This window comes from Eubalaena glacialis, chromosome 5 (assembly GCF_028564815.1).
Source record: "Eubalaena glacialis isolate mEubGla1 chromosome 5, mEubGla1.1.hap2.+ XY, whole genome shotgun sequence".
Lineage (NCBI taxonomy): Eukaryota > Metazoa > Chordata > Mammalia > Artiodactyla > Balaenidae > Eubalaena > Eubalaena glacialis.
The window spans coordinates 24,077,059-24,099,747 of NC_083720.1; the positions used below are offsets into that span (position 1 = coordinate 24,077,059).

Genomic DNA, 22,689 nt, shown 5'->3' on the forward strand with positions numbered 1-22,689 from the left:
TATAAACAATTGATAGAGTTAGAGTTGATGCAAATATGAGCAATTGATAGAATGAAATAGATTTAAATGAGTAAACAGAAGTCTGTAATGTTATTCTCTGTACTTAAAAATCAAAAAATAACTCAGAAATGATTAAATACAAAAATACATTTTACATATTTGCACAAATCTTCCCCTTCCAGATTGTTATTATTTTAAAATCATACTACTCTTTCAAAATAAGACTGGTGTTGATATTGTTGCTATCAATGTTACTTAACCTAACTACTCTTTGCTAAAAATAAAATTTTTTAAATTGTTATATTTAAATTCCAGTTCATTTCAGCCAGACTCTCTAATTTTTCTAATAGTTTGTCATTTAAAATATAATTTCTCATTTGCAGGTCACTTTGTTTCTATTTTTGTTGTTTTGTTACAGTTCAAGTAAAATTTAAGTATAGTAAGGTATAGAGATTTTAAGCACATGACTCCAGTTTGGTAAAATTTGGCAACCCATGTGTATACCACCACACATCAACAAATAGAAAATGTTTTCATCATACCGGAGATTTCCCTTAAAGTCGTTTCTAGCAAATCCCATCTTGAGACACAGAGAGAAAGAGAAGGGGAGAGAGAGAGAGAGAGAGAGAGAGAGAGGGAGAGCACAACTCAGGATCCTTTATTTTGTTTCATTGATCTGCAGTCTATCCTCACAACTTGAAATCAGATGTTGTAGGATATAAAATGTTTTTCAAGATTATTTTTGCTTCTAGGTCCTTGTTTCACCATGTGAATTGTTCAGTTAGTTTCTCAATATCTATAAAAACCCCTTCTGATTTTTATTGGAACTGCATTCAATCATAGATCCATTCCATTCCATGAATTTTATTTTGTGGTTCTCAGTATATAGTTGTTCTGTGTCTTTTGTTAACTTTATCCTTAAGCAACCTGTCAATGAAATTGTTTTGACAATGTTTGTAATTGGAATTTACTATTTTAATTCACTAAAAGCATAAACAAAGAGACAAAATATCAGGAGAGTGTGGGATTGGCAAAGCTGACTCTGCGGAAACATTCCTTTGAAGTCTTAAAGTACAGGGTTTGCCCAGCTTATCTGATTTTAAAAGGATAAATGTGGTAGTCATAAATTCTTTGTCACAGAACACACATAGCAATGGTACTCAAGAGAACAACATTTTGCAGTTCTAAGTACTCCTTGTTATTTTCCACATTAATCAGCTCTTGCTAACTGACAGCAAGTGCGAATGACAAAAGCTGATGAAACACCCAGTGAAAGAGAGATAAGGATTTCAGCGCTTAGGATGATGTAATGAAGATATACATAGCTACAAGTGAGTCAAGTTGGCTCCAGATCAGTATGTACATTAAAGAAAAAGAAATTTTTAAAAAGAAAGGGATAAAGAGGTAGGACCCAATTCTTTTTACAGCACAAGATCTATGATCAAAAGCCAATTTCAAATGAAAGCAAAGAACAGTTGGAAGCAAAGTTTAAACAAAAGTGGTATTAGATCCCCAGAAGGAAGTTAGTTAAACACATGGCAACATGGTTTGTCGGAAAAGTTTGTTAGCAATCAGATGTCTAAGGTGTTATTGTCCTTTTGCCACTCTGGTCTGTTAATACTCATAACACTAAATGGGAGAAACTGGGAAACAATTTTACATTTTTGGTTTCTGATATGGATCATATTTTTTAAGGGAGGAGAGAAAGGTACAATTTGTGCCTTGAATAAAAAGTTATGACTTATCAGATAAAAGTAAACACTATGGAAAATAGTTTACATTTACTAGGAAAATTGCCTCATGATATTGAATTTTGAATTCAAAGTAATGAGGCTAATTTTCATAATTTGAGTATTTTTTATTTCAGCTCCTTATTGACATGAGTCATTTTCCCTAAATAAAATTCACACCCAGAGCATGTGTCTTCTGTTTTTGGCTTGAGGCTGCTTTAGCTATTGTATGTATCAAACGAGCACGTCATCAGTTCAGTGAAACATGCCTTTTATTTAGTTTCTTCCAGAAACACTACTCATTCTACTCAATTTATGTGTATTTGCAACCAGCAAAATTAACCTTCCACACAAAGATTTAAAATTTATCGCTTTGAAATTGCTGTTTCAAATCACACTTTTTCCCTCCACTTTTAGCATATAACGCAGGCAAAAGGTCATTCTTTTGCTTTTCATATAGAATACTTTTTAAAATAATAACTTCTACTTTGCCTATTATATTTTTATTATGTTGTTTTACTATTGTACGTTATAGAATTTTAGAAATTGGAACTGAAATAACACTTTAGAGATTTTCTTAGTCTAAGTTGTTTTCTTTCAGTTTAGAAAAGCCCTGTAAAGTTAGGCAATTTATCAAAGGTTACTCAATAAATTAATGGCAGAACCACTGTAAGAGGTTGAGATTTAGCTCTTAATTTTTAAAAATAAATGTTGAGAACAAATCTAATGCAATACAATCTAACCATTTGTAAACACTACCACAATCAAGACATAGAACATTTCCATCACTGGTAAAAGTTTCCTAGTAACTTTCCTCAGTTCTTGTAATCTACCACCCCAGGCAACTCCTGATTGTATGTCATCATGCACATTTGTCTGAATAGATTTGTCTTTTCTTTAGCTTCATAGAAATAGAATTATGAAGTATGTGCTGTGTGTGGCTTCCTATGTTCAGCATGACATTTTTTCGATATTAATCCATAAATTAGATGTATTACCCTTTGTATTGCTGAACAAAATTACGTCCTGTAGATATAGCACAATTTGTTTATGCGTTTTTCAGCTGATGGACATTTTGGTTGTATCCAGTTTTTTGTTATTATGAACGATGCTGCTATGAATATTTGTATATGTCTTTTTTGCAGATTTATATGTCATTTCTCCTGGGTAAATGCTTTGTGAAGGAATGGCTGGATCACGTTTGAACTTTATGTTTAAAAGTAAATTTATGCTATAAAGTAATTTTATAAGAAAACCATGAACTATTTTCTAAAGTAGTTGTGCCACTTTATAATCCCACCAGGAATGTATGAAAATTCACATCACACTACATCCTTGATAATGTTGAATTATCAATCTTTAAAAATTTTTTGCTGTTCTATAAGTTATGTAATAGTATCTAATCATGATTCTAACTTTGTAACTGCCTAATGGCTAGTGATATTGAATATCTGCTCTTGTGCTTATTGCCTATTTCTATATCTTCTTATGAGAAATGTCTGTTTAAATCATTTTTTAAACCACATTTCTTTGCTTTTATAAAATGAATAACTTATAGAATTCTTTATATAGTCTGTATATAATTCTTTTGTCAGATACCTCTAGTATCACTGTATTCTACCAATTTATGCTTTTTCATTTTCTTAGTGGTGTCTGTTGAAGGTCAGAAGATTTTAACTTTGATAAAATACAATTCATCATATTTTTCTTTCATGATTCATCCTATTGTGCTCTTTCTAAAATATTCTTGCCTACTCTAGGACTGCAAAGGTGTTCTTTATTTTTTTATCTAAAAGTTTTTTAAACCTTTTATGTTAAGCCCATTATCTGTTTGGCATCCATTATTTTTGCATATGGTGTGAAATAAGGGTCAGGGTTTTTGTTTTTGTTTTTTATATTGCTATGGAGTCATCCAGCAGCCACTGTTTAAAAACAAAACAAAAATGTTCCTTTACCCATGGAATATCATTGCCACTTTTGTAGAAAATTAATTAACTACATATGTTGTATTCTATTTCTGGACTATGTATTCTATTCCAATTATATTTATACCTACCATTATACTATAATATATATATTCATAATAAGTCTTGAAATCAGGTACTTTAAGATATGTTACATTTTTCTTCTTTTTCAAAATTGTTTTGTCTGTTCTAGGTCCTTGACACATCCAAAAAAACTTTAGAATCAGTTTAAATTTCTACAAACAAAACCTTACTGAGACTTTGATGGAGATTGCACTGAATTCATAGATCAATTTCAGAAGTGACAAACTAACAATATTGAGTTTTCTGATCCTTGATACATTATCTCCATTTGCTTAGTTCTTTAATTTCTCACAGCAATACTTTGTAGATTTCAGTGTACACATCCTACACATATTTTGTTAGGTTTAATACTAAGCATTTAATACTTCCTCATACTATAGTAAATAGTACTTTATCTTAAATTTTTATTTTGAATTTGTTCGTATTATATAGTATAAACATATATACTTGTATATTTATATATATTCTTGCACATTGATTAATTTATTTTTCAAATAGTTTTTTACAGTGTCCATAGGATTTTTAACATAAGCAATTATGTTGTATTTTAATAAACAACTAAAATGTCCATCAACTGATAAATACATAAATAAAATGTGCTATACCTGTATGACAGGATATTACTAAGGAATAAAAAGAAGTGAAGTACTAAGATATGCTACAACATAGCTTAACTCAAAAAGATGCAAAATGAAAGAAGCCAGGCACAATAAAATACATTTTACTTGATTCCATTTATATGAAATTTTTGGAAAAGGCAAATCTTTAGAGACAGAAGGTAGATTAGCGTTTGGAGAGAGGGTGGGAACGGGGAGTAACTACAGATGGGCGTGAGGCTTCTTTTTGGAGCAATGTAAATATTCTAAAATCAGATTGTGTTGACGGTTGCACAACTCTGTAGGTATACTTTACATAAGTGAAGTTTTATAGCATGTATAATATACATTATTAAAGCTGTTTTTTTAAAAAAGTAAATACCTAATAAATGGATTCACTAGTTATTCAGATATATATATATATATATATATATATATACAGACACACACACACACACATATACCTTTTATTTACATTTTGTTTTGAAAAAGATCTAAGCAATCTTTGTAATTCATATTTTATTTTGGGTGAATCTTTGTGTGAACCACTAACATTCTTGCATTTTATGACCTGGTTTTATACTTCAGTTATTATAGCTTAAGCATAGTTATCAAGCTTAAACATATCATAGCTTAAGCATCTTCAGAATATTCAATAATTAATGTTGATTTTCAACTGTAGTAACTTCATGTTAACAGTAGGCTGGGATTTTGATGTATGATAACTAACTTACTGGCATTATGGGCTGAAATTAGCTGAATACATCTGGACTGACCAAAAAAAAAGAGAACATTTCCTTGAAATGGAAAAAAGAATCACCTGGAGGAGGATGAGTAATAGAGAAGAAGTTTGCTAGTTGCATCACGTTACTGTGTTCTATGTCTGTTGATAGTACATAGAGTCAAATTAAGGCACTGGAACATCAGCATGTATCAGTGGTTCTTAAACATTGCTGTGCGTCACAATCGTCTAGAGACTTCTTGTCTTAAACAGATCCTTGAGCCCTCTCCAAGGAAATTCTACTTAATTGAATCTGCCATAGAGCCTCTTTCCTAAATTTTAAATAATGCCCAAAGACTCTTTAATATATACAATTTAATCAATAATAACATGAAGATTTAAAGTAAAGTTACAGAAAAAAAAAAAAACAAGGAGGTACTCAAGGTATAATGTCTATTTATCTCTGATTCATATTTTATTATACCATAGTATAATATTTCCAATAGGGTGAGTCATAGAGGAGGATTTACAAACTGGAAGACAATATGGTACTATGTGTCATAATTCCTTATGCAAGTTCAAATGATTTAATAATTTGTTTTAAGGAAATAGTCAGAAATAAGTTATCCACGAAGAAAACTGTATAATGTATGTTGGCATGTGGTAACAGTGAAAGAAAGAAAGAAAGAGAGGAAGGAAAGGAAGGAAGGAAGAAAGGAAGAAAAAGAAAGAAAGGAAGAAAGGAAGAAAGGAAGAAAGAAAGAAAGATAGAAAGAAAGAAAGAAAGAAAGAAAGGAAGGAAGGAAGGAAGGAAGGAAGGAAGGAAGGAAGGAAGGAAGGAAGGAAGGAAGGAAGGAAGGAAGGAAGGAAGGAAGGAAGGAAGGAAGGAAGGAAGGAAGGAAGGAAGGAAGGAAGGAAGGAAGGAAGGAAGGAAGGAAGGAAGAAAGAAAGAAAGAAAGAGGGAGGGAGGGAGGGAGGGAGGGAGGAAGAAAATAGGGAAACCTAAGGAAATAAAAATAGAAAAAAGTCAGATGAACTGTCCTGCAATCTGGAAATCTGAACAGTAGTCAGCCACTAAACTCAACCTGAATTATAATATCTAATTATATGATAAAATACTATTTATGAGAATATGGAGCTGGCTTTTAATCCTGCCTCAACCTGACTTTAGTAAGATGGAAAGCTGGGTGACTTACATTACTTACCCAAACCTTGATTTCCATGGGAATAGTCTTAATAATTGTTTGAGTATTAAATAAGATGGAGTTTGTAAAACACTTAAGTCATTTCCTAGTATATAGTAATTGCTCATTACATGTTGGCTATTATTATCTGTTCTCTTTGAGACATACTGTGTGGGGTATGTGTGCATATATGATAACTAATTTATGTGTCAACTAGACTGGGCCATGGCATACCCCAGTATCTGGTTAAACATTACTCCTGGATATGTCTGTGAGGGTGTTTCAGAAAGAGATGAGCATTTGAATTGGTGGACTGAATAAAGCAGATGGCCCTCTCCAATGTGGGTGGTCATATCATCCAACCTGTGAGGACTCAGAACATAATGGTAGAGGAAAGTTGAATTCTTACTCTCTGACTGCTTGAGATATTGGTCTTCTCCTGCCCTTGGACAGGAACCTACGCCATTGATGCTCCTAGTTCTCAGGCCTCTGGACTCAGACCGAAATTTACACCATCAGCTGTCCTGGGTCTCCAGCTTGCAGACAGCAGATTGTTGGACTTTTTAGTCTACATAATCACGTGAGTCAACTCCTTATGTTAAATCTCATATGTTTATGTAAATATATATACATATATATTCTATTTGTTTCCTCAAAGAACACTAACTAATACAGTGTTTGTGTGTTTGTGTGTCTAAAGAGAGGGAAAGATAAAGAGAGCCAGAGAGATGGAAAGACACAGCAACAATAAGGAGCTATACATACCAAAAATTAACAGTAGATGTATTTAAACTGAAAAGAACATATATTTTTTTGCTCTTTATTTTCCCAAGGTTTTAAAGAATATAACATATGATGGTATGGGGCCGGGAGGAAAAGCTTTCATTAAAAAAAAAAAAATGGAGAAAGTATGTTTTCCTGAGAAACTCAATTGGTAATAATATTGTGAGAAAGATAAACTCTATGTATACCATTCTTCTATATGAACAAATGCAAAAGAGTTGTAGAGCTATTAGATTTCTATCTTGTAATTGTTTAGAAAATATTTCATTGTCTCTAACTTACCTTTTTTAAAGACAAGGAATCAGTTAGTTATAGTTTTGTATAAAAGCATGAAAGGGTATCAAATTTTGTCACATGCTTTTTCTGCATTTATTGAGATGATAATGTGCTTTTTATCCTTCATTCGGTCAATGTGGTGTATCATATTGATTGATTTGCTTATGTTGAACCATCCTTGCATTCCAGGAATAAATCCCACCTGATCATGGTGTATGATCCTTTTAATGTGCTGCTGAATGCAGTTGGTTAATATTTTGTTGACGTTTTTACATCCATGCTGCCCATCAGGGATATTGGTGTGTACTTTTCTCATGTTTTGGTCTGGCTTTGGTGTCAGGGTGATGCTGGCCTTACAAAATGAGTTGGAAATGTTTCCTCTTCAATTTTTTTGGAAGAGTTTAAGAAGGATTGGTATTAACTCTTCTTTAAATGCTTGTGACTGTGAAGTCATCTGGTCCTGAGGTTTTCTTGGTTAAGAAGTTTTTAATTGCTGGTTCAATCTCCTTATTTGTTATTGGTCTTTCAGGCTTCCTACTTTTTCATGATTCAGTCTTGAGATGTTGTTTGTTTCTAGGGCTTTATCTATCTCTTCTAGGTTGTCCAATTTGTTGGCAAAAAATTATTTACAAGAGTCCCTTATAATCTTTTATTTATTTCTGTGGCATCAGTTGTAATGTCCCCTCTTTAATTCTGATTAAATTTATTTGAATATTCTCTTTTTTTTCCCCTTGATTAGTCTAGCTAAGGGTTCGCCAACTGTGTGTCTTTTCAAAAAACTAAATTTTTTCCATTTTTCTATTGTTTTTCTAGTCTCTATTTCATGCATTTCTGCTCCAAGATTTATTATTTACTTTCTTTTGCTAACTTTGGGCTTAGCTTATTCTTCTTTTTCTAATTCATTAAGGTATAAAATTAGGTTGTTTATTTAAGACCTTTCTTCTTTTTTAATGTAGCTGTTTATTACTATAAACTTCCCTCTTAGAACTGCTTTTGCTGTGTAAGTTTTGGTATATTTTCCTTTTTATTTGTCTTTATATATAAGCAGGCGGTTGTAGCAAGGCCTCCAAGAGCTAATGTAATATTTTGAAATGATTCACTTATTTTACTAATTAATTTGTTTTGGGGGCTGCATAACTGCATATAACTCTCTGACTCCATTTATATACACTATTGCATTGGATAATTTGGGGCCTCTCTCAAACATCAGAAACTTGAATATGTAGAAAACAAAAATTGTAGACATTTTATGTGTCAAAAAAAAAAAGCAAAAATATAATGTTGGTCTTATTTCTTGGATTTTTTAGAAAATACTTTTTTTTTTCTTGGTTGGAAGATTAGCCTATAACAGATCTGCATTGTTATAAAGTGTGGTTTTAGGAGCCAGGTTTCTGCCCTTCCCTAGAAAGTCACCTTTTACATCAAACAGATAATCTGGGATTGGGCTATTGATGAGTTTTACAGAATTAAATAGGCACTCTGGCATTAGACAGGGAAGAAGTTCTATAATATCCCAGGTTAAGACATGGATCATATGCTTAACTCTTCTTATTAAACTCAAATATACTGGCCAACATTTAAAAGGATAAAGATAAAATCTAAGTGGGCTTTTATCTTTTAGTGGGCTTTTACTTCCAAAGATGATCAAGCAACAGGGTCAGGATTTACATTCTGCAGTCCAAACCTGGGCAAAAATATATTTAAAAATATTTGCAGATATTGGACAGGAAATAGCACAGGATTGCTTTGAGCCTTATACCCTTATACCCTGCTGGATGTCACATTCCAGACCAGGGAGCAGAGGTATGGATCCCAAACAGAGCCTGACCATCCCCCTAAGTTGAGGTGATCAGAATTCGGAGAGGCTGAGTGAGGTGTCTGTAAGTTGCAAAACAGAGTTCCACAAAGAAGCAATGCTGAAAAAATGCACAGACATCCCATTGAATCAGCTGACTACTAAACCATGCAGGTATAGGCTGAGATTACACAAGGCTATGCAAAGAACTCACGTGGGGCAGAGAAGTGTTGAACCAGCTGAGCAGAGCATGCTTATTCATCACCTGGGGCTTGGAGAGGAGATCCCAGAAGGGTCAACCGTTAGTAGTAAGGACAAGTTATCCCTAGATGGAAGGCTGCTATGGACCCACCCACTGAAAGTTTTAACATAAGCCTCTAAGGCAAGGGTACATAAACTTTTCCTGAAGGGCCAGCTAGTAAATATTTCAGGCTTTGCAGGCCACATATGATATCTGTTGCATATTCTTCTTTGTTTTTGTATTATTTTGTTCTTACAATCCTTTAAACATATGTATTGGTTTCTTAGGGCTGATATAAAAAGTTGCTAAAAACTAGGTGGCTTCAAACAATAGAAATTTATCCTCTCACAGTTTTGAAGGCTAAAATCAAGGTGGTCTGAAATCAAGGTGTTGACAGGTCATGTTCCTTTTGAATGCCCTAGGAAAGAATCCTTTCTTGCCTCTTACAGCTTCTGGTGGTTACTGGCAATCATTGGTGTTCCTTGGCTTGTAGATGCATCACTCCAATCTCTATTCCTTCTTCACATGGCCTTCTTGTCTGTGTGTATGTACCTCCATGTGTTTGTGTCAGCTTTTATATGCAGATCAGTGAATGGAATTAGGGCAAACCCAATCCAAAATGACCTAATCTTCACTTGACTACATCTGCAAAGAGTGTTTAAATAAGGTCACATTAACAGGTAAAAGATGGACATGAATTTGGGAGGACACTATTGTGAAAACTCCTGTTAGCTCAAAGGCTTTCCAAAAGCTGGCCACAGGATGGATTCAGTACATATGCCATAGTTTGCTGGTCCCTGGTATAAGTACTGCAACTTTGAAACAAACTTACATTAAACTGAAAGTCTTTATTTCTCACTATGTAACCTAACTATGAAAAAGTCAAATATTAAAAAAAAAAATCATTTTTAGATACTAGCATATTTTGTCGTGTAGCATACCAGGAACTGCTATCCAATTAGAGAAGCTAGGAGCAAAGTAAGGTAGAGCGCACCCTAATAATACTTAATTAGAACAGTTCTGCCAAGCTGGGCAAAAGGTGCCACAGATTGAAATGGTTAGTATTCTTATTTTTAGTTCAAAAAACAAAATAATAAGTAAGGTGTTTGTAACACTGACTTAACATCTGAATTCACCATTAAAAAGTTTAGATTAAAAAAAATTCTGACACCAGAGTGAAATAATGAAATTTTAGCACTGTAGTTTCACTGACAGGGTCAGAGGTAATATTAAATAGTAATGAAAGTACAGTAAAGAAAAGCTGGTGCTTGCTTTCTAATAGCAGTTTCTAACCTTCATTGTTCTCTTCTCTTCTCCAGTAAGGCAGCTAGTTCCCTAACTGCCAGTTTAAAGAGTTTCTTGACTTGATCCTAATTTCATGCAGGTAAAATTCTAGACATATACACCTAGGTCAACATCACTTTTCTGTAAATAAAATTTCTTATTTAAGAATACTTTTACATTTACAGAAAAGTTGTCAGGACAGTTGAGAGATTTCTAGTATATCCTAAATCTTGTTTACCCTTCCGTTAAAATCTTACATTCCTGTGCTACATTTATCACACTTTTGAGCCAATAATGAAATAATATTCTTAACTAAAGTTCATGATTTATTTATATTCCCTTAGTTTTTACCTGATGTCCTTTTTTTGTTCTGTCTATAATACTTCATTGCATGTAGTCATCATGTCTCCTTAGAATTTCCTGGCTGTAAATGTTTCTCAGATTTTCCTTGCTTTTTGAGGCATATTAGCCAGATATTGTGTAGAATGTCCCTGTATTCATATTTGTATGATATTTTTCTAATGATTAGACTGGGGTCATGGGTTTTGAAGCAGAAAACCACAGAGGTAAAGTGTCACTTCCATCACATCATTACAAGGGTACATACTATCAACATGACTTATCACTAGTGTTGTTCACCTTGATCACCTGGCTGAGGCAGTGACTGTCAGGTTTCTCTACTGTAAAGTTACTCTCCCCCCTCCCCACTTTCTGTACTGTGCTCTTTGGAAGGATGTCACTATGCATAGCCTACACTAAGGAGTAGGGAGTTATGTTCCATCTCCTCGAGGGGCAGTATCTATATAAATTACTTGGAATTTCTCTGCAGAGGATTTGTATATCTTCCCCTTATTTATTTATTTATTCAGTCATTTGTTTATATCCATTTGAACTCTTGGTTATTTACTTTAAACTTTGGGTTGTAGTACAATACTATGTTTATTTTCTTACTCAAATTCTTCTAGTTTTGGCTGTACAGTGATTTCAGAATTCTTATACCTTGCTCACATGGTGAATATTTACCAACTAGATTGCAGTACCTATAAATATTTCCTTTTGTCTTTAGTCCTACAGTCTTCACTCATTTCCCGAGTTACTTAGGTCAATTCATTTCAGCCCACCCCCTTCAGTGATGTCATGTTGCACATTTGTAATATAGATTCTTTTTTCACAGTCTGCATTCCTTCCTGGGATCCTCACATCTCACAACTGATTTTTAATTTGCATGTATAAAGTTCACTCTTAGTACTATACGGATTGCTATTAGTTTTGACAAATGCATAGTTTTGTTTATCCATCACTATAGTATCAAACAGAATAGTTTCATAGCCACCTGTGCTTCACCTCTTCAACTCCCTTCCTCTTCACAAGCAGCTGACTGGCAACCTCTGATCTGTTTTCCAGCAAGAGTTTTGCCTTTTTCAGAATGTCATATGAATGAAATCATATGGTATGTTGCCTTTACAGACTCACTTAGTACTAATCATTTAAGATTCATCTGTGTTGTTTAGATAGATGGTTCATACCTTTTCATTGCTCAATAATATTCCATTCTGTGAATGTACCATACTTCATCCATTCACCTGTTAATGGACAACTTTGTTGTTTTCATTATTTATGATTATAAATAAAGCTTCTATAAACATCTCTGCATGAGTTTTTGTGTGTTCTATAAACATCTGTGTGTAAGTTTTTGAATCAGTTGGGTAAAAACTTAAGAATGCCATTGCTGAGTTATATAGGAAGACTATGTTTGGCTTTATATGAAACCGCCAAATTGTCTTCCAAAATGGCTATACTGTTTTGCATTCCCACCAGCAATGAATGAGAGTCTCTATTATTGTTCCTATCTTTGCTAGTAATTGGTATTCCCGTTTTTTTGGAATTTAGCCATTCTAATATATGTTGAGTAGTGTTTCTGTTGTTTTAATTTGCAACTCCCAAATGATATTGAACATTTTTTCATGTATTTAGTTGTCTTCTGTGTATTTTTTTGGTGAAGTATCTGTTCAAATCTTTTGCAAATTAATTTTTTTTCTTATTGTGATGTTGAGTGCTTTTTATATTCTGATTAAAAGCCCCTTCTCAGAATTTGCAAATATTTTCTCCCTGTCTGTGGCTTGTCTTTTATTCTCTTCACAGTGTCTTTTGCAGAGCAGAAATTTTTAATTTCAATAAAGTCCAAATCATATCTTTTTCAGATCCATGAGTTTTTGGATCAAAACTCATCAACAAATCCAAGGTTATATAGATTTTCTCCTGTGTTTCCTAGATGTTTTATACTTCTGCATTTTACATTTAGGCCTTAAATTCATTTTGAGTTAATTTTTGTAAAAGGTGTAAGGTCTCTGTCTAGATTATTTTATTATGTTTGTTTGTTTGTCTGTTTGTTTGCATACAGATGTCCAAATATTCCAGTGCCATTTGTTAAAAAGACAATCCGTTATCCTCGAAGTGCCTCTGTAGCTTTGTCAGAAATCAGTTGACTATAAATGTGTAGGTCATTCTCTGGGCCCTCTATTCTGTCCATTTATCAGTGTCTGTTCTTTCACCAATGCCATATTTTCTGATGATACTACCTTTATAGTAATTCTTGAAATCATATAGTAATCGTATATCATTATTTTTGCTTATGGTCCAGTTATCAAATTTTGCATGTTAAACAGAAACTAAATCCTTGTTTTTTTCTATGCACTGGATCCATATTGTAATACAGTCCCTTTAGGGTCAGACACCTGCCTATATATTGTCTTTCTCTCTCACACAATTGATACCCTTATTATGATCTCATGTTGAGTGAATAGAGTATTATACCTGCTGACAGACTTCTTTCAAACATTATTACAGTATTAATTGACCCTGAATTTTTTAACATCAGGTTGGATGTACCTATCATAATATGTCTCTTAGAAATCTTTATTTAATATTCAAATATGTTTCTTATTAGAAGAATAGTTATTCTACCTCAAAAAAAATGTGCCTTGGGGTAGTACTGAAAGAATTGCTTAAGTAGATCTTAATTTGCAAAATAAACTATTCAATGGGCCCATTATTTGTTACCCAAAATCGTGTTGCGATTTAGCTAGCTAGTAAGCAAGAATGCATGGGTAAAAGATGAATTAGTACTGAAAAAAAAAATAGCTTGCAGTTGTGTAGTCAGAAATAATTTCACATTCAAAAAGCACGAGTTATTTTAGAATAAAAGTCACAATAGGATATAGCACAAGATTAGAGCAACTTCACTTGCATTATTTGCAAAATTATAGATCTGATTTGTAATAGAGGAAATAATACAGATTTCTCTTGGCCTTGGGACCTTTATTGTAAAATATTACTACTTTACTTTTAAGATGGGGTTCTTTTTTCCCTATTATTTAATTATTAGATTGTGTGAAAAGAATGCAATTCTTATTTTGTCCATTTTGTAATATCACAATAATTTTGGTGGCAAATTATAGGAAAGACAATAACATCAAATGGTGGTGAGTCAAGGAAATGGATACAGGAAATGGATTTCTGCTCTCTTGCAGTTGTAAGCTATAACTGAACCTATTTTAGGGCCTGTAAAGTAAGAGAGCTGCTAGGAGGAATATAGATCATGACTTCCACAAAAGTGACATCCACTGATTGATGCAGTCTATAGGAGGGAATTTGTGAGAAAGATAGTGTGTGAGGGACATTAAAATCATTTTTCTTGTCAGAAATAAACAGTGCACAGTCTTCTTTGCCCTTGACAACATGTTATAGACTTAGGTTTTCATTTGTCTTTTATGCTCCTGTATATGAGACAAGTTTCAAAAAATTTAAAAGTAATTACCATCCACAACCTAAAAAATCTCCAGAGAAAATAAGTGAGGTAGAGATCAGTAATTAATTGTTCCTAGAACCACTAGGTCAGACTTCAAACTTCACTTTTGAATTCAACCTACCAAAACTGGTTTTTCATACCCTCTGTCTTAACCAGAACTTAGAAAACCTCCATGTCACTTACTGCCACAGACAGTGCTTTGATCAAACAGAATTCAGCAAGAGCAAATATGTGTGTAATGCTCATGGCCATTTTAGCAGTTTCTTAACAAATGTTTGTTCAATAAATAAAGATCAACATTATAGCCTAGTTTTCCACCATATTTTGTATATATAAAATGATCTATACATAGCAAACTTTAGTAACAGATTTGAACACAAGTCCTCAAACCATTTATTTCCCTTTATGACTATGGAAAACTACCCTACAGTGTCATAGCTTCTTTAAAAAAATTGGTCCTTATTATACGTTGTTAAGTAAATTATTTAGAAATTGATAACCTAAGTATGAGAAGAATGAGATTTACAACTGACTTTATAATGAGATATATGAATAAATTAAATTGATCAACGTTGTAATAATTGCCAAAATAGGCAAGATCAGAATATGCTACCATCAGTATCATTATAGCAGAATTTGGAAATGTTGTATTGAGGTTTTTCCTTATTCCATTAAATATTCAACCATATTCCTTGCTGTATTTTTTTAAAGCCTGTGTCTTATCAGTTATAAAAATGACTTAAATATTAAAAATCTCTTTAATCAAATTATTCAAGACTGTTTGAATCAGTCAAACTTCAAGAGAATTTGTAATTTCATGCACAAGCTAAATCATATTATGTTTTGCTTAATGGAACTAAGTGTTTGGTGATCTCAGTCAATTATGACTGCTAATTATAAACATTTATTTAAAGTGACTTATGTTTGATCTTTTGAAGTAGTTTTCTTCCAACATATATTGTTTCCTCAAATGCTATTGAATTTTAGCATTTGAATGTTCAGTTCAATTACTTGAATTATCCAAATTTAAATTATTAAATGGTAGGTATGTTAGAGGTATACAAATATAATTATTTTTTCATTGTGAGATAGAATAATATTGAAAGATGAGGCAATGTCTATATTATAAAGTTCCTAACATACTTTTCTAGTTTAACAAAGTCAGAATCGATGTCCATTTATCTCTTTGGGGAAGTTATGTTTTAAAAAGGCACATAAGTCAATTAAAAGAGTTTTTTGGCTAAGCTATCCATATAAATAATAATGTTAAGTTATAACAGCAGTCCCCGACTTTTTGGCACCAGGAACTGGTTTCGTGGAAGGCAATTTTTCCACGGACCAGGGGGAAGGGGGGTTGGTTTCCAGATGATTCAAGTGCATTACATTTATTGTGCACTTTATTTCTATTATTATTACATTGTAATATATAATGAAATAATTATACAACTCACCATAATGCAGAATCAGTGGGAGCCCTGAGCTTGCTTTCACTTGCCGCTCACTGACAGGGTTCTGATACGAGTCTGCAAGCAATTGATTTATTATGGTCTCTGTGCAGTCAAACTTCTCTGCTAATGATAATCTGTATTTGCAGCTGCTCCCCAGTGCTAGCATCACCACCTCAGCTCTACCTCAGATCATCAGGCATTAGATTCTTATAAGGAACGGGCAACCTAGATCCCTCGCATGTGCAATTCACAGTAGGGTTCACGCTCCTATGAGAATCTGATGCCTCTGCCACTGATCTGACAGGAGGTGGAGTTCAGGCGGTAATGTGAGTGATGGGGAGCGGCTGTAAATACAGATGAAGCTTCGCTCACTCGCCCGCCGCTCACCTCCTGCTCTGCGGCCTGGTTCCTAACAGGCCACGGACCAGTACCGGTCCGTGGCCCAGGGGTTGGGGACCCCTGAGTTATAAAATACAGATGCAAAAGGTTACATTGTGTAGATAATGGAAATAACTAATTATTTGTATTAATATATAGTACCTAAATTATAATGGGGCTTTCTATTGATTTTTTTTAACCAATTGTTTCTCATAACAAGATCAATATAGCATTTTAAAACATACTTTGCTCAGTATGTGGCAGTCCTCTGTAAAGGATACTCAGATGCTAATCTTTCCATTCCTCTCTTGGTTCCACCATAAATTTATTGATGGAATGTTAATTCCTTGAAGTGCCAATAGTATAATTGATACATTATAATTAATAGTATAATCCACTATTATACCACAAAGACAAAGATTAACATTAACACATGAACATTACTCGGCTTCTAGGGTTTTTTTTTTTTGTATTTTTTAAAATATACAAACCAATAGATACAAATAACTTGTAATATTTAGTCCATGTTTTAAAGAGCAAAAAAAAGAAAAGAAAAATCTTCCACCATTTCTGAGGAAGAGAGACTGGGTTTAAATCAAAGATCTAGGGACTTTCCCCAGATAGAACTCATAATTATATTTGTCCCCAGTGAAGTTGAGGTTCTTGATATCTCATTGCAGAAAGAATTCAGTGAGAGACGAAGTGATAGGTAAGAAGTGGATTTATTTAGAGAGAAACACATTCCAGAGACAGAGTGTGGACCATCTCAGAAAGCGAGAGAGCCCCGAAATATGGCGTGGTTAGTTTTTATGGGCTGAGTAATTTCATAGGCTAATGAGTGGGAGGATTATTCCAATTATTTCGGGGAAGGGGTGGGGATTTCCAGGATTTGGGCCACTGCCCACTTTTTGGCCTTTTATGGTTAGCCTCAGAACTGTCATGGCACTGGTAGTGTCACTTACCCTGCTAATGTATTACAATGAGAGTATGATGAGGCTCAAGGTCCGCTGGAAGTCAGATCTTCTGCCATCTTGGAGCTAGTTGGTTCCAACCAGTTTTTGTCATGTCCTATGGCTATGTAATTCTTTCACAGGCTGTGCCCTGCCCTCTTCCTCCTGTTTCATTTTGACCATTGACTGCTGTGTGCATCCAATTTACCCAATTCTTGTATGTAAGTGTCTATGGCATTTTTCCTATGCCTTAGGTGTGTGAGAGCCAGATACCTTGTTTCTTTCCTTTACAAGTATTCAAATGAAGAGTAAGTGTAACAAAGGAAAGGACCTAAGGAGCCCTTCTATGCCTGGATCTAATTTAGCTTTCAGATTCCTAGGTAATAAACTTGACCCTGTTGCTATATTGGCATGAGACATTTGTTTGCATTGAAAGGAAACAGTGTATATTTTATGTGAGAGGAAAGAAGAGTTGTTAAAAGAAAAGATGTGGCTATTTAAAAACTTAGCCACAAATATTCGGGTACATTTCTTATTAAGAGTTGATGTCTGTGTTCCCCACCCTGCCCCCAACCAGATCCACCTTGAAGTTAAAAGGCTTGTGCCTGCTTTGACAATGAAAATTACATGACATAACTTCCAATTCTGGGTCATAAAAGGCCACAAAACTTCGGCTTTTTTTTCACTACAAAGCTCAATCTTAGAGCCTATAGCCACTGCTCTGTGACAATGCCAACGCCACATGGAGAGGCCACATGTAGACATTCTGATAGACCCAGCTGAACCTAGCCTTTGTTTCATAAATTTTATATAGATGCTAAACAATGTGAATTTCACATTGTCAAGGTGTGGATTTTTCTGGCGGAAAGTACCTTGTGGAGCACCTTGATCCTTTGAAGGCTTCTTGAAAACTATAGGCACGCATGAATTAGCTTTTTCCCTAGGGCAAGTGCAGCCTTCCTATTGACTGTGACTTTTCTTGGCCCTTGACTGAGTGTAGAGTCTCACAAGTGTTCCAAGGGGATTCTACTTTCTGACTTTTCCAAACTTCAAAATCTCCTAGTCCTGTTTGAATTCTTGAAAATTTTGAATTTACATTTCTCCTACTGTTCTTTGCTTGGCCTCATGTATTCTAACCTTATGCATACAAGACTTAATATTAGAGGCAGCCTCTAGGGAATGTTTATGCAAATTTCCAAAGCACTCTAATTACTTAACTTTCTCTGCAAAATTACTCTGCCCAGCAAACTTTAAGTCGCCTCACCTTCTCCTGTCTCTCCTCAATTCAGCAAGATCTCCAGGAGGCTCTTCTTGGCTGCCCTACCCTCCTTCCATCTCTGCACAATGGACTGGAAAATGCATCCAGGCAGAAATCCGGGGCAAATTGTGGGGCTCTCCTCATTTCTCTCCCTCCTTTTTTATTCTCCAATATCTGGGGAAAAAAAAGTTATTTCATATAATTTGTCTAGTTTTTCAGTTATTTACAATAGGAGTAGAAGTTCAATTATAGTTACTCTTAATGACAGAAGCAGAAATCTCCATTTGAATTTAATACCACAGGCATAGGGCATAAAATAGGAATACACGCCCATACATTAAATGATATAATAATCATAGTGGTATCCAAATTTTTAAGATATTGTTATATACTTTTTATTCTTTGTCAAATAGTGCCAATAAAACTACTGAAAGCAAATGGCATTTTATATAATATTACTACAATACTCTTACAGATTCCAATAATTTTAGAAATTTGACATTTTTATATTTTTATGATGATGTAATAGGAAATATGAAACTAAAATTCAAATACACTGTATTTAATATAAAATTTAAATTAATAATTTAGACTACAGAATATAATTTGATAGCTGAAGAAGTTTCTCTACTCAAAAAATAAGTGTGTGTTGGGGGGAATGTTCTTTTTCCTTTAAGAGATAATTTTAAGCTAGCTGAGAATGGCCTTTTTTCCTTTTGGTAAGAAAATACCATTTCACGACTATGCATAAATATTTGTTCTGTTCACTTTGATATGTTCCTTTTTTGAGGCAAAATCTATCGTATTTGCATAGGTAGAGTTGGAAGGCCTGTCAAAACTGTCAAACAGAAATATAAACAGAAATCTCAGCTCAGGAATTGCACAACTATTTTTATATTTAGTTAGTATGTCACAAAATGATTACAGTCATATTGTCTATGCCTGTAAGAAAACTGATGAATTCTATATTTGAAATTATGATTATTTTCAAAAAAGTATATAAATTTGCACTTTCTTGAATAAACTCAACAATTCCCACTGCTCTTCTCCTTGACTATTTCCTCCCTGGCAACTGCCTTCAAGCTTGATTTTTTTTTTTTCTCATTTCTTGATGCCCTCATTTTGGCACCTCTATTTATAATTCCTCACTGATTCAGTTAACCTCAAAAAGCACTCAAAATTGAGTTGTCAGAGCCAAGAACTGAGTAACAGCTCGGAAAACCAAATACTGTGCAGCTGATCTGTTAAAAAAAAGTAGACTATCCAATAAGGAATCCATCAAGAAATAGAGAATTCTTACTATAGAAAAATATGTAGGTACACTCCTTAACCCAAGAGCACTTTCCAAACTAATTCTGTATATGTACAATTGTTTGGCTCTTCCAGGAAATGCAGGCACACTGTCTATTGATCAGAGTACTTTGTTCAATATCTTAAAAGTCATTACACAGGTTGGACTACATCTTTTGTCAGTGCACAGCACACAGAGAAACAATGATAAAAGGCAATTAGACATTCTAAATTTAAAGTGGGTTTTATTCTTTAAATCATGAAGCACTTATTCTTCTGAAATGTATATTCCAAGCTTCAAACCTTAACTGTATCAGTAATGACAATGATCTCATGCAACACAGAAGAAACAAGAAAACTGCTCTGCCTGCAAAGACAAATTTGAAAGCTGATAAGAACTTTGAACTGATGAAGATATTAACATTTACAAAAGAAGCTGGTTTTTGATATGTGAATTTTAGCAAAATTATATGCAAAAACTATAATAATGAAACATGAGTTTCTTATCTGCTAGAGAGAGGAAATTCAGTTGTGGGCTTTGCAGCCAAAAGACCTTTCCGTGAACTGATAGTTTTCCCCTTCCAACCAACTCCCCATCTTTTAAAATGCAATAAATCTGATACTGACTAGACAATATTTTTGCCACAATTATTATTGCCTATCGGGGAAGTATTTTTGAGTACCCTCTGTTGCTGCGCTAGCAAAATATTTCCAGGTGTGACTGATTTACAACAAGAGGTACTAGAATACAATGGTCAAGAGCACAGGCACTGGATTCAAATCGTAGCTCTAACGCCTCCCAGCTGTGTGATCTTGGGCATACCACTTAACCTCTGTGCCTCAGTTTCTCCTTTGGAAAAAATAAAAATAATCTTTAAAAAAGGTTAAAACACTATTTTCTTCACTGAGTTTTCTAGAAAGTTTCCATTTATAAAAGTAAAGGCACCTGGTAAATACTAAGCGCTAGGAGAGTTTGCTTCTATCATTATTATTATGCTGGTTTTTATCATGCTGCTGAAGAACAAGCAGAGTTCTGTCCTGCTTTGTCACGGTCAGTAATGAAGATGCTATGGACAAATCATTTAGGAGCATCTCGACGGTGCCAGCGGATTTAAAGAGGCGCCGATCAACGTGGAAGATCACCGCTCGCAACCCCGGGCCTGGCGCCGGGTAGGGGCGCGGCGCTCGATTTCCTTCCCTGCCTCCGCCGGCCCTGGTGCGCATGCTCAGTCCTGCTCGGCCAGCAGCTTTGATTTTTTTTTTTTTTTTTTTTTTTTTTTTCTGGGTGGCCGTAGCGACCCGGGACCGGCTCCGGGATGGGGAGTGAAGCCCCCGGAGCCGCGGCGGCGGCGGCGGCGGCGGCGCCTTGAGGAGCAGCCACGGGGAGGCAGCTGCCGCTCGTCGGTGAGTATCTGGGAAGCGCCACCATGACGTTTCGTAAGAAGGGCACCAAGAACCCCCCAGTCCTGAGCCAGGAATTCATCCTGCAGAATCATGCGGACCTTGTCGCCTGTGTGGGGATGTTCTTCGTGCTGGGGCTCATGTTCGAGGGAACAGCAGAAGTGTCGATCGTTTTTATTACTCTCCAGCACGGTGTTACCTTCCCTGCCGAAGAAGCAGAAGAAAGAGCCACAGCACCTAAGTTCCTTTATCATTATGGTGCCAAAGATTTGGCCACAGTGTTCTTCTACATGCTGGTGGCAATCATCATTCACGCCACTATTCAAGAGTATGTCTTGGATAGAATTAACAGGCGAATGCAGTTCCCCAAACCGAAACAAAGCAAATTTAACGAATCTGGTCAGTTTAGTGTATTCTTCCTTGTCTCTTGTATTTGGGGCACATTCATTCTACTCTCTGAAAACTGCCTGTCAGACCTGTCTCTCTTATGGAGGGCTCATCCCAATAACATGATGACATTTCAGATGAAGTTTTTCTATATCTCACAGTTGGCTTACTGGTTTCACGCCTTTCCTGAACTCTACTTCCAGAGAATCAAACCTCAAGATCTCTCCCAGCAAGTTGTCTACGTTGGTCTTCACCTCTTTCACATTGCGGGAGCTTACCTCTTGTACTTGAATCACCTGGGACTTCTTCTTTTGATGATGCATTATTTTGTGGAATTCCTTTCCCACTTTTGCGACCTGTTTTATTTTAGCGATGAAAAGTACCAGAAAGAGTTTTCTCTGTGGGCCATTGTGTTTATTTTGGGTCGACTCGTGACTTTAATAGTTTCTGTGATCACTGTTGGTTTTCACCTGGCTGGAGGGCAGAATGGGAATTCGGATGGCACTACCGAAGATGTGAACGTGTTGGCAGCTAAAATTGCTGTTCTGTCATCCAGTTGCACTATCCAAGCGTACATAACATGGAATTTATTTAATGTTCAGCTTCAGAGGTGGATGGAAGAAGATGCTCCTCTTCAGGCCCCAAGTGTGAAGAAGAAACGGACTAAGGGCAGGTTTTCTAGAAAAGGAACAGAAAATGGTGTGGCAACTTCAAATAGAGTAGACTCTCCCCATATGAGGAAAGAAAAATCTTCATAATGAATTGCAAGTTAACTGACTAATGTCTCTAAAGAAGTCTGCTCTTTACTATAAGATACCTTTCTTCGCTGGAGACTTTTCTGTTCTTGAAAATAGTCTGTGCTGTCCTTGATTTCTGCTACTGTACTGTGTAATGTATTTTTTTAAAAGGCATTTGAGGGGAGGATGATTATTACGAGTGGAAAAATATTTAGTTTAGACTAAGCTACTCATCATCAACATGGTTTAGGGATTGCTATATTTCTTTTTTTACCTTTGAACATTTTCCTAATTTGTAGAGATAACTCCAAAACTCCACGTATCAGTGACACAGTTCTTGCTCCCACCAATCTTTTGTAACGTTAACAAGATGG

The 22,689-nt window shown here is 34.9% G+C and overlaps 1 protein-coding gene across 1 annotated transcript; it reads left to right on the plus strand.

The window, feature by feature from the left end:
* The first annotated feature begins 21,131 nt into the window (after positions 1 to 21,131).
* On the plus strand, positions 21,132 to 22,336 carry TRAM1L1 (translocation associated membrane protein 1 like 1). Its single transcript, XM_061191131.1, has one exon. It carries the CDS (start codon positions 21,218 to 21,220, stop codon positions 22,334 to 22,336), a length of 1,119 nt encoding a protein of 372 aa, XP_061047114.1. The 5' UTR covers positions 21,132 to 21,217.
* The last annotated feature ends 353 nt before the right edge of the window (positions 22,337 to 22,689 follow it).